Here is a 13,178-nt window from a genome sequence, read left to right on the forward strand (position 1 = left end):
ATGGGATTTTCCTGGAGATTACAGCCTCTAAGTGTGACATGCTTGCATGTGTTTGTCTTTGTTGTTGACGGAGTGCGTGTGTGTGGACTATTGTAATAAAGCAATGTGCATTTGCGTGTGTGAGCTTGAGTCTGTGTATGTGTGGGTGGGGGACTCTTGAACCGAGGTGCACAGAGAACATGTTCTGTTGTCACATGGGGCTGGTTGAAACATGACTGAATGGCTGCAGGGAACCCTCTCTGGCAAGCTGTAGCAAAAAAAGAGAAAAAAAGGGGGGGGAGGAAACATGTTCAGATGTGGGGTCAGGCTATTTCCACACTGCTGCTGTTCTTGTTAGTAACAGGAGTTCTTCTTGAATAGACACTCCCTGTCCAACAAGCGTGATTACCTACATACCGTGTGGCTGGCACATAACAATGCTTCAGCATGGTACTACAGCACACACAGTAGGCATGTACATTACAACAGCCTATAATTGTGTGAAAGCTGGAAAAGCATTCCATTTACAGAAAAGAGTTTCTTTGTTTTGTTATTCTTGGTTTTTGATTGTTAGTTTGATACAGAGAAAATATTTGAAGACACAAAAGGCTGTGAGAACTTGTGATATGCATTTTTTATTATACTGACTAGTTAATTCATACTAGAAGCAGCTCCTGAACTAACTCCACTAGCTTTTCTCTCTGATTTGTTCAAATGAAAGCCGAGCTATACAACATCTGAGAAACATTTTATAGAAATTGTGTTTCCCCTTTAGGCCTTTTTCACTTTCTGCTAGCTTCAGCACAATGCAGAGCTGTCCACGGTCCTGAACATAAGCTGCGCATTGATCCCTAGTTGTGTATGGGGAGGTGGCTTTGTAGGCACTCACTAACCTGCTTAACCTACTTTCTACTGGTCAGTCTTTCATGCGTCCACACATAGAGGAAAGTCCTGTAGGATAAATATAGCATACTTAACAACACACAGTGTTTGTCCAGTCTTTCAGGGCCGCACAGACAGACTTTGTTTTTGCTGTTTTCTACCAAAAAAGCGCTGATCATTTTCACTAATGAAAGCCAGCTTTCCTCCGAACATGAGCCCTCTGTGTTCTTCCCATTAACCCAACTAGTACAAAATGTGTTGGGACGTGCTTGAGCCTTTATAGAGATGAATATAACCAAAATAATGACATTTTAAGATCTTAATTGTCCAATTATGTGGACAGCTGTTGTGTTGCATTGCAATGCCAGTTCAATTGCAGTTACCTAGCAACCGTAGCAGTGCAATGCAATGATTTTCTGTTAAGTGGCACCATTTCCTCTCAGCAAGACTAGACCGTGTAGTCAGAAAACAAATCAAAATGTGTAGCAGCGTTGTAGGATTCTTCACCTGTCGGCCAATTTGTATGTTGCTTTATTGCTCGTAACATTTTAACGCAACAAAGGCTATTATAAGTGTGTATGTGTGTGTGTTTTGTGATTAGGGTACCTGCTTTATATAGATGCCAATGTGGGTCATGCATCCATGCCTCTGTTCTTGAGGTGTGTACATGCAAACACAATCATTTCACTTGATTAATGTTCAACCAAAATGCTACGTCCTGCGCTAATCATTGTACATGCATTCTTTTCAATTAATTTATTATCAAGGGAGGCAGAGAGAGAGCGAGGGAGGGGGAGATAGAGAGCAAAAGGGGGGAGGTTGGGGGAGGGGAATAGAGAGTCAGGGGGAAACAGAAAATCCAATCCTGCTGGTCTGAAGTCTCGGAGCAATGGAGCATTAGTCTCATCCTGATGTAATTGGAATGACACCAAGAGTAAAGCCTACTGATTTAGGGACAGCCTCTAGGCTTGATTTAATGCCCTCAACCAAAACTATACATCCATCTTTTTATCTTTCTCCCCTTTCTTCTTCCAGGCCCTGCGTTCTCCTCTGTTATCCCTCCCCCACCCTGACTCAATTCATTTGCCGGCTACATGTATCTCCATCTGTAGTCTATTAACAGAAGAGTAGCAGCATTTTATATTACCTAAAGCCAGGAGGTTATAAACTCCCACTAGAGACTGTATTTTCCAGCTTTTTACCTTTTCCTTCTGGCATTTATGTGCTTGAATGGCAGTGTTTTACTTTCACAGAGGTTACATTTAAAAACCGTATAAATATTTCCGGAGTAGACCGCAAAGAAAGGGCAGAATGAGAGAGCGTATCCAGGCCAGGTACTTGTTCCTTGGGGTTTGCCGCTACTCAGTCCCCTGACAGATGGACTGCCAGGCCAATCCTATTACCCCCGTGTGTTTAGCTGCTCTTAATGCCAGGGTGGGTTGCATGGCTAATGGCAGGCAATGAACGTTTGGAGAGGGAATTTAATGCCATTGAATGATTATCATCCTGATTTGTTGGGTAACACAGAAAAAATCTAAAACCAGTGAACAGACATTAAAAATTATGACCATGACAACTTTGTAGCTCAGCATGTTGTGCTTTGATACAGCTTGTCCCACTGAGGCATGTCATATGAAATCAGCTCAACTACTAAATAACCTTTACTGTATATATACTGTATATATTTTGAATTACAGCTTTACCTTTCTACCTTAAAGAGGAAGAAAATGGCCTTTTTAGTGTTTTTAATGTATTTTGTTTTATTTTGTATTTTGTGCTTTCAAACCTCTGGACTATTATAATATAATAATAGAGTCCTTTCTTATGTTCAGGTAAAGCATCCTGGTCAAATGATGGCAGTTTTTAGGAACAGCTGTTTGTAAGAATACCTGCTTCATAATTCTACAATAAATCTTGAAATAAAGTAGGTCAAATATTGCCCAGGGTTAAATCTTAATTCTGTAACGTGTTTCTCAGACCACAGCTTTCCTGAGTAAAATAATCCATAGTTTTCAATTTGCATGATTGTATGACTTCAGGCAGTTTAGATTTGCCTTCCATCACAGATTTTGTTGTGCTGTTCAGGGAACGACAGCTATTCATTTAAAATATCTGAATGTATTAAAGCATTGTGGGTATTGCTGTAAATCAATTAGCAATTATGGCAACATTGAATTTGAAGCTGCAGCAGCATGAGGGATAGCAGTGTTAGGCAGCCTCAGTCGGTCGGTCCACCACTTGGTCCAAGTGTCAAATAAATTGTCAAGAAATTTTGAACATGTCATGCTGTGAAATCTTTTATAGATATTATTATTGCTCAGCAGCTCAATCTTAATGCTCCGTTCATCATTAATCAAATGTCACGTGAACATGTTTCTTCATATTTGAATGAGTGCCCCGGTCATGTTGCGCTGAACTGCATCCAGTTAAATGAACAGGTAAGACTATAACATTTGTGTTCTGCCTTCTGACATGGGCATGTTTCAGTGACGCTGTGATGAACATGAACATAAAATGAATGATAGAAATTACTTGTGTGGAAAAAAAGCTGACTTTTAGTCTTATTCTGCCAGCACATCAGAGTTTTGACATCTGATGAAATATATGATAAACCAGCTCGATGGCCCGGGGGGCAGTTTTTTGCGTCATCATTTATGTTTCCAAATGGCGTGTCCCTATGACTGATCGTCTCTTGACATTTCCCTCTGTGAAACCATGAGGTTCTCTGCCTCAACAGCTACTCAATGATGTTCCATGAAATGTGGCACAGATGTTGTTTTTCCCCTCTGGAATAATTGTAATAACTTTAGTTACCTCTTCCTCTTGCACCATCAATTGAAAATGTCATGTTTATAGGCAATTTGATTTATGAATCACAAACCCTGCAAAACATTCCAGTTACCCTTTTTTTGCACTTTGTCATGTATATTGGTAGTTGAAGAACGGTAGCATGTCAGTACGTTGAAATAAAATGGTGAACATGCTAAAAAGCATCACTAGATCAGGGAGTTGGCATCATTACTTCACTTCCAGCCACACTGGACCAACAGGTCAACAGAGGAAGTTATAAACACCGTCTCCGTGCTGCACTGACTCACCTTCAACACCTGGGAACATATGCAGGACTGTCGTTTGTAGACCTCAGCTCTGCATTTGATATAATCATGGCCAAACTGCTAAATCTAGCTATCGGTGATGACACATGCAGATGGATCAAGGACTTCTTAACAAATCGCTCAGAGAGAAGATCTAGATTTTGTTGTATAGCTGTACAATGACAAATAAAGGTATTCTAGTCTATTCTATTATTTCTGTAATTGTGTTAGCATTATGCTCAAAGTAGCATTGTGTCTAAGATTTGACTTGAACAATTTACAATCAAGATAACTGATGTAATAAAAACTATTGCATTTTTAGCCCAAACTATGGTTACCTTGTGTGCCGTATATGCTTTGGGATTTATTTACCACAGCCTCCTATTTATTGGATTAACTGATGACAATAGTCAATATCTTCGCCTATTTAAACCTGACATTATCCACTGATCAATACACTATTGACTAAAGTTCTGAGATATGAGGTAATTGCATTGAAGGTGCAGAAGTATAGGGAACTGTGCCGAACAGCTGCGGTGTTCTCAAGTATCTATATGTAAAAGCGTATGTATGCGCTTTTTTGGTATGCAGACGGCGTCTTTGCCTCCTGTAGCCGTACACCGGAATCCCCGGGTCAAGCAATTACCACACATCAAGGAAAGCAATTGGCCATGACTAAAATATCATTGCCACGTGATTGTGTCCCTATGTTTGGTGCTGCTGGAGTCTAATTTAACCCACTTTGTCCACACGATCGAGGAGAATTGAGGACACGCTCTCCAATTCTGGCCGCCCCCCCGAGCATTTCCTACAAGTCTGACACGCAGCAGCTGGGCTGTAGACGCTCAGTCACTGGTGTCTTACCCAGTGGAGTGGGAGATGGGGTGTAATGAGCGAGAGAGCTGAGGTAGCAGAGGAGAACAAGTAGCTTGGTGTTCAGAGGAGGAGGACAGCATCAAATGAGCCGTGGGGTGAAGAAACTTGGGGCTTTTTGAGTGAAGGCTTTGAGAATATGAGTGTATCAACCTGTGATCACTTTCTTAGTCACATTATGAAGTGTTGGGGGGGAATGGAATGCAGGTAAGGACTTGTATGCACAGGGAATGGGACAAAGGCAGGGAGAGAGGATATTGTATGGATATTGTAGCATTGATCCCAGACTCTGGCTCCAAGCAGCAGTCTCCACTTATTCCTTCATTATACAGTCAAATATCTGTGCTTTAGTTGTGTCTCTGCCTCATAATTTTCCCCCTCAACTCCCAACAAAATCTGACAAAACTGAACCTCTCATCCATGCGGCTTCATTCTATAAAACCCTTTTGTCTCGCCGATTCCATTTGAGTTTATTCGGCCTGCTCAGCTGTGACTTAGCCAAAGTCTTTGTTGAAGAGGAGGGCTTTGTGTTTCTTTTGTCCCTGTATATCCTGTTTAAATATTGATAGAGGTGGGAAATGCTATTGACCACTCAGTTAAATCTAAGAGGGTCAAGGATGGCAGCATTTCTCTGCTGATTTCATTAAAGGCGCGGAGGACTGTAAATATGGAAACGTGAACCACAAGTCCTCATGGATGCTCCAGCAGCCTTCATTATCCCCCTGCATGGATAATGCCCCGTAATGTATTCTGATGGAGATGGAGTTTGGAGGTTGATGGGGTGTAAAACAGCATGTGTAGTAGGCCCCTGTTTTTTTGATATGTGCAGCATGCCTCCCTCACAGCCAGATCCCCATTAGTAGAGGAGAAGAGGATTGGATGTGCAAATGGTCCTGTGGATTAGAGAGCTAATGCATTTAGTAGAGGGGGCTCCACAATCTCTGCTGATGCTATGTGTGCTGAGGCTCGCGCAGGGGAGATACCCAGTCCCTTTGTGGTACCAAAGAGATTTAGCGTAAAGTGAGTAGATAGAGCTGAGATGCATTGCACTCTGATGCTGCACACACACACACTCATTAAAGATTATGATTTGACCAGAAGAAGCCTCGTTTTGTGCGTCGTTATTAAACTCAGCAGTGAAATGAGATCTTTCCAGAAAGAGCCGCAGATGGTGACCTTACTAATCTAATTAATTAGCCTCTGTTTATTTTTTCTTATTCTTTCTAGTAATCTCTGTTCTCTAGTTTAATTTTACGTTTCCTTCTCTCTGTCTCGGTCTTTCTGCTTTGTGACCCCTCTCTGCCTTTAATTTCTGAAACCTCTGTCATGTGTTTGGACAGAAATGTGCCATGTCATGCACCTCTTATAACACATCCATCCAAAACCTCAGTCTTGTGGCTTGAATAGCTGTTTTTAGGGTCCTAATTAGAACGAAAGTAACACAAGCCACTGCAGTGCATAGATGCCTCTGAAGCAGAATGGAGGAATGGTAGTTTAAGAGCAACCTGCTACCAGTGACTTTACACCCACACACACACAAACCTTGGTGGTTCAAAAATCTGTGAACAGATTTTGAAGTCTTTACTAGTGCTGGTGGTTCGACTGGGCGTCACGTTTGCTGCTTGTAGGTTTTTAAAGAGCCAGCCGTCAAGCAGCAGGGAGGGGCCCCTGCTGAAGCGCAGCAGCAGCAGCAGAGTGGGCAGCTACAGTGAAGCTCTGCGCTATCCGGCACAGTGAGTCAGCTGAGCTGCAGGGATCGCAGGCGCCGGTTCGCTTCGATCAATGAATGAATGAGAAAGAGCGAGGAGACCCTGCAGAATCTGGATCCAGAAAAAGTGAAGATGCATCGCTGTAGGCTATGACATGGAAATGCGGAGGTGATCGGAGCAAGCTTGTTGACGCATAATCCCGCCCGCCCCGCTGGCACTGGGAGGCGAAAATCTCGCCTGCCTAAACTAAACTCCAGTCCCCCAGAACAGATTTACGGAGTGCGCCCGTGCTGCTGCTGCTACTTCAGGTTCAACCTTCAAGAAGACGTTTATTGAAATCATCATCAGCTCTAAGCTGCAGGTTTTCCGTGCTGACATTTTTGGGAGATACGCGTTTGATGAGTTCCCTGAGGCAGACGCACCTATGACGCGCTGTAATAATTAGGCTATTAAACCCACTGTTGGAATCGACACTGTCACTGCGTTGCGGACGGTCGGTCTGTTGGATGCGACCCGAGGTGTGGACAGGACCTGCCCCGTGCACCGTCGTCATCACAGGCATTTGATCGCGATTGTGTTGATTACACCGGAGATCTGGAGCCATGACAGGCCCCCCGCTGGTCCCACAGCCCGCCTGCTGACGGTACCGGGCAGGATGGGAGCAGGTCTGCCGCTTTCAGGATTTCGAATCAGCCGATTTATCAATGGAGGAGGAGAGTGACACCCGGAAAATCAACAACAGCTTCCTTCGCGACCACAACTATGCAACCGAAGGTATTTTGATGTTGAAAAGAAACACAGTTTAAAGGTGTTTGACAGTAAATAACCTGCGGCTGTAGCTAAAGGGATGCTAATATCACAGCAAAAAATTGGTCAATTTAATTATTAAGTAGCCTGTAAATGACAGCATGTTACACATAAGATGGCATAAATGGATGATAAAAATAAATATCCTCATGTTAGGCTATATAATGATGCTGTGTGGGGACTATTAAATGCATAAAGGTGGGATCACTTAAAGCTCGTTTAATCACCTTAGGCACAGAATAAGCTGGGGTTATTACGGGAACATTCTGGTCATTTGTGGTGAAGATGCAGTGAGAATGTAATAACCGGGCAGGATGGGGTGGTTTCCCATCACCAGTTAGCGCTATAATAAGCATCTTGATCAGGGTAATCAGGGCTTTTTAATCTGTTTGGATTCTTCCTTGTAGAGGCACCAGTACAGGATGTTTTATTCCCTAGTTTCCGAGTTTAAAGAGAATGTGTGAAGTAGTGAAAAATGTATTGTTTTCCTTCTGTGTGCACTTGTTGAAAAAAAAAAAAAGGAGCAGGCAAGGTGCCCTAATTCAAGGAGACAACACAATGAAATATGGATCCATCTCTCTCTCTCTAGCACACGTGCATCCACACACACACACACACACACACACACACACACACACACGTTTTTACTGTATGCAATGCAAAAAACCTTTTTTTTCCACCCTGCAGCTACAAATGTTGCTCTGTTCCATGCATGTGTTTCCTCCTCATTGACCACACACATCAGCCTTTTGAGTTCCAACCTGTTAAAAGTGATGTTTAATACTTCCCTTATGTTCTGCCAATTAGCTCCAGCTGTCCTCTACGAGCTCCTTGGATCACTAATGAACATAAAACACTGATTTATAGGTAAAAATGGTGGTTGATCTCATTATGCAATTATGCAGATTGCTCATAGACATTATCTGCTGCACTGATAGCTTTGAGATTACAAAACCATTGAGGTCTGATGGCTTTTTGTTTTTAAATTATTGCAGTACAATCAAACTTCATAGAGGCTAAATGCCCTTCTGTACTGTATTTGTTGTAAATGCCAAGGGCCACATATGAATAAATTTATATTTTTAACCACAGATTAAGCTCAACTTTCAATCCCTTAATAAGTGGACATCTCCCATCTTCATCTTAATTGTCCTATTCTGTTGAGTGGTTTTTATTGGTCAGTTTGATGCAGTGTTTCAGTAGAAGGCTTGCCAATTGTATAAATAGTTACTGCAGAACTGGGAAATCCTTTAGTTTTTTTTCACACCAGACACATTTTGCCACCCACTTACCATAAGATTGGGTGAGGAACAAAATCAGTGGAAAGAGGAATGTAATTTCAAATATTATGGAGCTCCACATGGGATAAGATATTTATGGACACACTCTACACAATTGAATAGGATGGATGTTGTTGGAGGTTATGAGTGGCTGCAGGGTGGGTCAAAGCTGCCACAGAGCTTCTGTGGGGCTCAGGTTACAGATGCCACTGCAGAAACAAAGTCAGGGCTCAAAAGACATACGTATGTTCTCATTCTTGCACGCTTTTGTGCTGTTTCCCCTCGTCCCTTTTCCTTCCTTTTCTTCATTCAAATGGAGAGCACCATTATTTGCCTAGGGCTTAGATGATTCTCTGTCACAGCTAAACTCACTGCCACCGGTTCGCAGCGCGAGAGGGTGCGATGAATATCTTTGTTTGATGTGTGCGCTGAGATGAAAAACGGCAGGGAATCTTCATCTCCCTGTCGCTCCTTCTCTGTCTCTCCCACTCTTCCGTCTACCATCTCATTCATTCAGCATGAGGACTGTCAAATGTGTCCTCCCAAAGCAAAGGACCATCCAGTCTGAAGCCCATCTGTGCTTTTCAGATGTCTGCTTTTGTTATGTTTTATTGCTGTAATTTATGACTGATCATCACACTTCATATATCATGAATTACTGTGTGTGTGTGTGTGTCTGTGTGTGTGTGTGTGTGTGTCCTTTCAACCTCTAAATCCTTGTCACCCTTAAGTGCTATAAAGTCAGTCTGCAGCCTTACGGGCTAGTGTTGGTGTCTGCTGCCCATCTCTATAAATTCCCCAAACTGCACATTTTTTTTTATCAGACCCAGTATGTGCAGACCACACACACACACACACACACACACACACACACACACACACACACACACAGTGGTTCTGATGAGCAGCAGTGAGTTGGTTGGGTTTCCCCTCAGGCCATCCTTGCCCACAAAAGCAGGACACTTTAATGATGTCACATTTTAATGATGTCACTCACGCTGACCTTTGTCTTGCACCAATCCCACCCCTCAGTGCTCAGTGGGTCTGTGGGTGGTTACACTGACTCTGTTGAACACGCTGTAGTCATTCGTAGTCAGGCATGAAATTTCAAAGTCTCCTCAATCTTAAAGTGAAGTTTCCAGAGTCATCATTATTATCTAAAAGCGCTATATAAACACAGGCCATTTACCATTTACCATCTAGAGGGGAGAAAATTGTATTACACTCTGATTTGCATTCGGCAACCGCCTGCAGATGACACGTTGCTAATGGTGACAGGATGGATGATTTCTCACTGTGGCTGTGTATACGCGTGTTGAGTCAGTGGACTGTGGTGTTCCTACAACAGTTAATTTTCAGTCACCTCCTCCTTGGATGTTGTGATAATGGATGAAATAGCACCACATTGGGTTTAAAAATGCAAATAGCTTTCTGGCTGTGAGGCAGGACCTAACATAACGTCTGCTTTAGTATTGATTTCTGGTCCTTTACAATTTAGCCAGTGGAACAATGACTTAAAGAACAACTGGTCGGACATGTAATCCCTTCCTCTTTCTCTCCCCTGCCCCCCTCTTCTTCGCATTCTACCTCTTGCTCTTTGCTTTGCTGTTATACATCTGTCCGATACAAGCTTGTGTGTGATGTGACCTCTCTAGTCCCACTGAATACTGATGCAGTCCCACTACAGAGAGCTCACAGCCTTTATTGCTGCCGCTGCTGAGAACAGAGCCAGAGCTCGGTCGTCTGTGCCAAGGCAAACGGCCTGGGGCCACACTTTAGGACCCCGGCATAAAAAGACTTAGCCCACCATACCCTCAGGTCCCATCCATTATTTACTATGAAGCACTCAAAACGCCTCGCCCCGCCTCGCCACATAGTGCAAGAAAGACTGTGCATGTGCATGTATGGAGATGGTGCGGGGGGTAGCGGAGGCTTAATGGCAAGCTGTGAAGTTGGGGCGAGTCGCACTCCTTATTCAGCAGCTGCTTTCATCCCCTGATTAGCTTCTTATTAAGTCTGAAGCACCATGAAAATTTAATGAGAATTTATTAAAGAATACCCGTGGTGTTGCTACTGTAGGATGATGACAAAAATGTCCTATTTTTCTACTGTGATATGGCTTCCTGGTCAGTAGATGAGTTAGCGCTGGGATAGACTTACTGTGTGTGAGTCATTCGGGGTGCAGCTAGCCTCAAGGCTAAGCAGTGCTTGACCTTTCTGGGATTTTATAATGGGATATATTTGTAAGTTTTGATAGCTAATTCCCGTGTCCTGTCGAGGAAGCAGCGCCACTCAGAATGCTACATGTGCTGGTGATAAGGTCACTAATAAATGTGAGGTTTTAGTCTGTACAGCAGCCATCTAATCTTTGATTCAGCCTTGAAAACAGGAAGATGAAAGGGATTTCACCAAAGCATCGCAGGCAGACAGATCGAGCGTGAGTGTCAGCTTTTGTTTTTGGTGGGGGATTAGAATACTGCGCATCCTCGCTTTCCTACCATCCCCCCTGCTCTGTATTTTCAATTTCTAAAAGAATACCAAATAACAAGAATTTGAAATCACTCTTCTTGGTATTCAGCTTAGGGCCTGCAGGGGATGAACGCTGGTTCATCTATCCCCTCTTCCTCTGCTCCATTTTTGCCCCGTGTTGTGTCTATAGTCAGATGTGTACCACGGCGATGTGTTAATGAAGTGTGAGAAGAGAAGCAGTATCACGCCTTGCCCATGTCACCCTTAACTCCCTGGAGTGTGGGGATACAGAAAATCACACATGCACGCACACAAAGATACATGCACAAAAGAATCCACACACACACATGCAAGAAAAAAGAACACAAAATACACATACCCTGTCTCAGTCTCATGGGGCTGATCCTGGAGAAACCAGGTTAATTAGCTTGTTCACTCCAGATCTTACAAAAGAGTCATTCTCTTCTGATGAGGAGACCTGCATTGTGCTCTGCTGCTTTATGTGAAGGTAATAGAGTTAAATAAAGCCTTAATCATATGACGGGGTACCGGACCAGTAGGTAGTGGGGTTTATTCAAAAATGTGATTGATCTCTATTGTTGGTGGTGTGAATTGAAGTTATTATCAGCTGCTTGTTCAGCACATGAATGGTCTCCATTTCCAGAGCATGTAATACTAGCATGTGTTTATTCATTCCCTAGGAAGAATGGCACTAAAGATACATTTGTTAATTGTCATTGTGGGAACAAGACTGGCAGGTGAAAGAGAGTGTGAGAACAGACTTGAATTATCCACCGGCTTGATCCTTTGACGCAGGCAGCTCAGCACAAGTGCTGTAATCCTTTCCTCTCTACCTCTAACTCTAACAAAGCTTTTGCACAGCACCAGGTTGCTCACGTCCCTCCTTCTACCTGGAATTACTGCACACCCCTTATGCAACTTGCTTTCTATTCAGGCACACCTTTTTCAAGTCTTTGTGTCTTACACAACTCCGCAGTGCCACGAGATCAACCTCAATTTGTTTTCTTGTTGCCTTACCTCCTGACAGGATTATGCGTTGTCTAGAGGTTAGGCAGGGCGCTCTTATTTTTGGGCTCTGCCGGTGTCTGTGCCAGTGAATCTTGCTGTACAAGCTTTTATTGAGCTATTTCGAGAAACAGACTTCTCTCCCCAGACTTTTCCTTTCTATGTGATTGCATTTAGTGGCACCTCTCTCTTTTGTATGGTGTGCTGTGCACAGGCCTCTATAAATAAACTCAATATTCTCCCTCCCTTCCTGGTTTTCCTGTGTCTCTGGCTCTTCGTACGGGGTTTTCATTCCAGAATCGATGCATATCTATGTTTCCATCCAGCTGGTCTGATTGCCAATTCTATATTGCACAGTGAAGAGGTTACTGGGGGTTAGATTGTTGGATAGAAGTAGATAAGAACTGTGCCATGCCTGTTTTAATTCAGTCTTACATGTAGACATCTGAGCAGCAGGCCAGCAGGCTCGTCTGTGTTATTACTGGTGATGGATGTGTGTTATCTCAAGCATCCCTCTGATGCATCAGGAAGCGCTGACCTGTCTTTGTCAGACCTGGCTGGCCACAGGATTTATAGGCTTCATCTGGCTATGGTCTGCTGATGAAGGTGTGTGTGTGTGTGTGTGTGTGTGTGTGTGTGTGTGTGTGTGTGAGAGAGAGAGAGAAAGTGTGTGTGTGTGTGTGTCCGTCCAAGTAAGAATTTGATCAGTCCAGTGTCTGGCTTACCTCTAATTCAAGTCCATCTTGGTCATGTAATAAAAATCCCATCTGACAATAGCAGAAATCAATCGAGAGACCCCGCCCACCTGTGACAGTGCTGTGAATTTATTTTTCCATTGTCATAAAGTTTCATTTGAAGAACATGTTTGCCATTCACAAACACAATTACAAAGCTGCGTGCCTTGTCTGGTCTGAAATCATTTGCATGAAAGAAAAAAAAAACTCATTTAAGGGAGCATTCCATCACGTTAGCGTGTGTTTCAGCTCCACTGGCTCTGCCTGGTTGATCATTCAAAGAGATGATTGAAGGATGTATTCGTGTGTAAACTTGTTAAATAG

The 13,178-nt window shown here is 43.2% G+C and overlaps 1 protein-coding gene across 2 annotated transcripts in view; it reads left to right on the forward strand.

The window, feature by feature from the left end:
* The window catches only part of ppp2r2ba (protein phosphatase 2, regulatory subunit B, beta a), a 41,166-nt gene that overhangs the window by 14,486 nt on the left and 13,502 nt on the right, over positions 1 to 13,178 (forward strand). Inside the window, exon 1 of one of the 2 annotated variants that reach the window (XM_003445840.5) lies at positions 6,488 to 7,312. The exons of the other annotated variant lie outside the window; for it this stretch is intronic. Within the exon in view, the coding sequence (XP_003445888.1) occupies positions 7,243 to 7,312 (70 nt within the window). The 5' untranslated portion in view covers positions 6,488 to 7,242. Of the gene's footprint in view, positions 1 to 6,487; positions 7,313 to 13,178 lie in introns of those variants that run through there. 2 annotated transcript variants of the gene reach the window in all.

Source organism: Oreochromis niloticus, linkage group LG2, assembly GCF_001858045.2.
Source record: "Oreochromis niloticus isolate F11D_XX linkage group LG2, O_niloticus_UMD_NMBU, whole genome shotgun sequence".
In the NCBI taxonomy this organism is placed as follows: Eukaryota; Metazoa; Chordata; class Actinopteri; order Cichliformes; family Cichlidae; genus Oreochromis; species Oreochromis niloticus.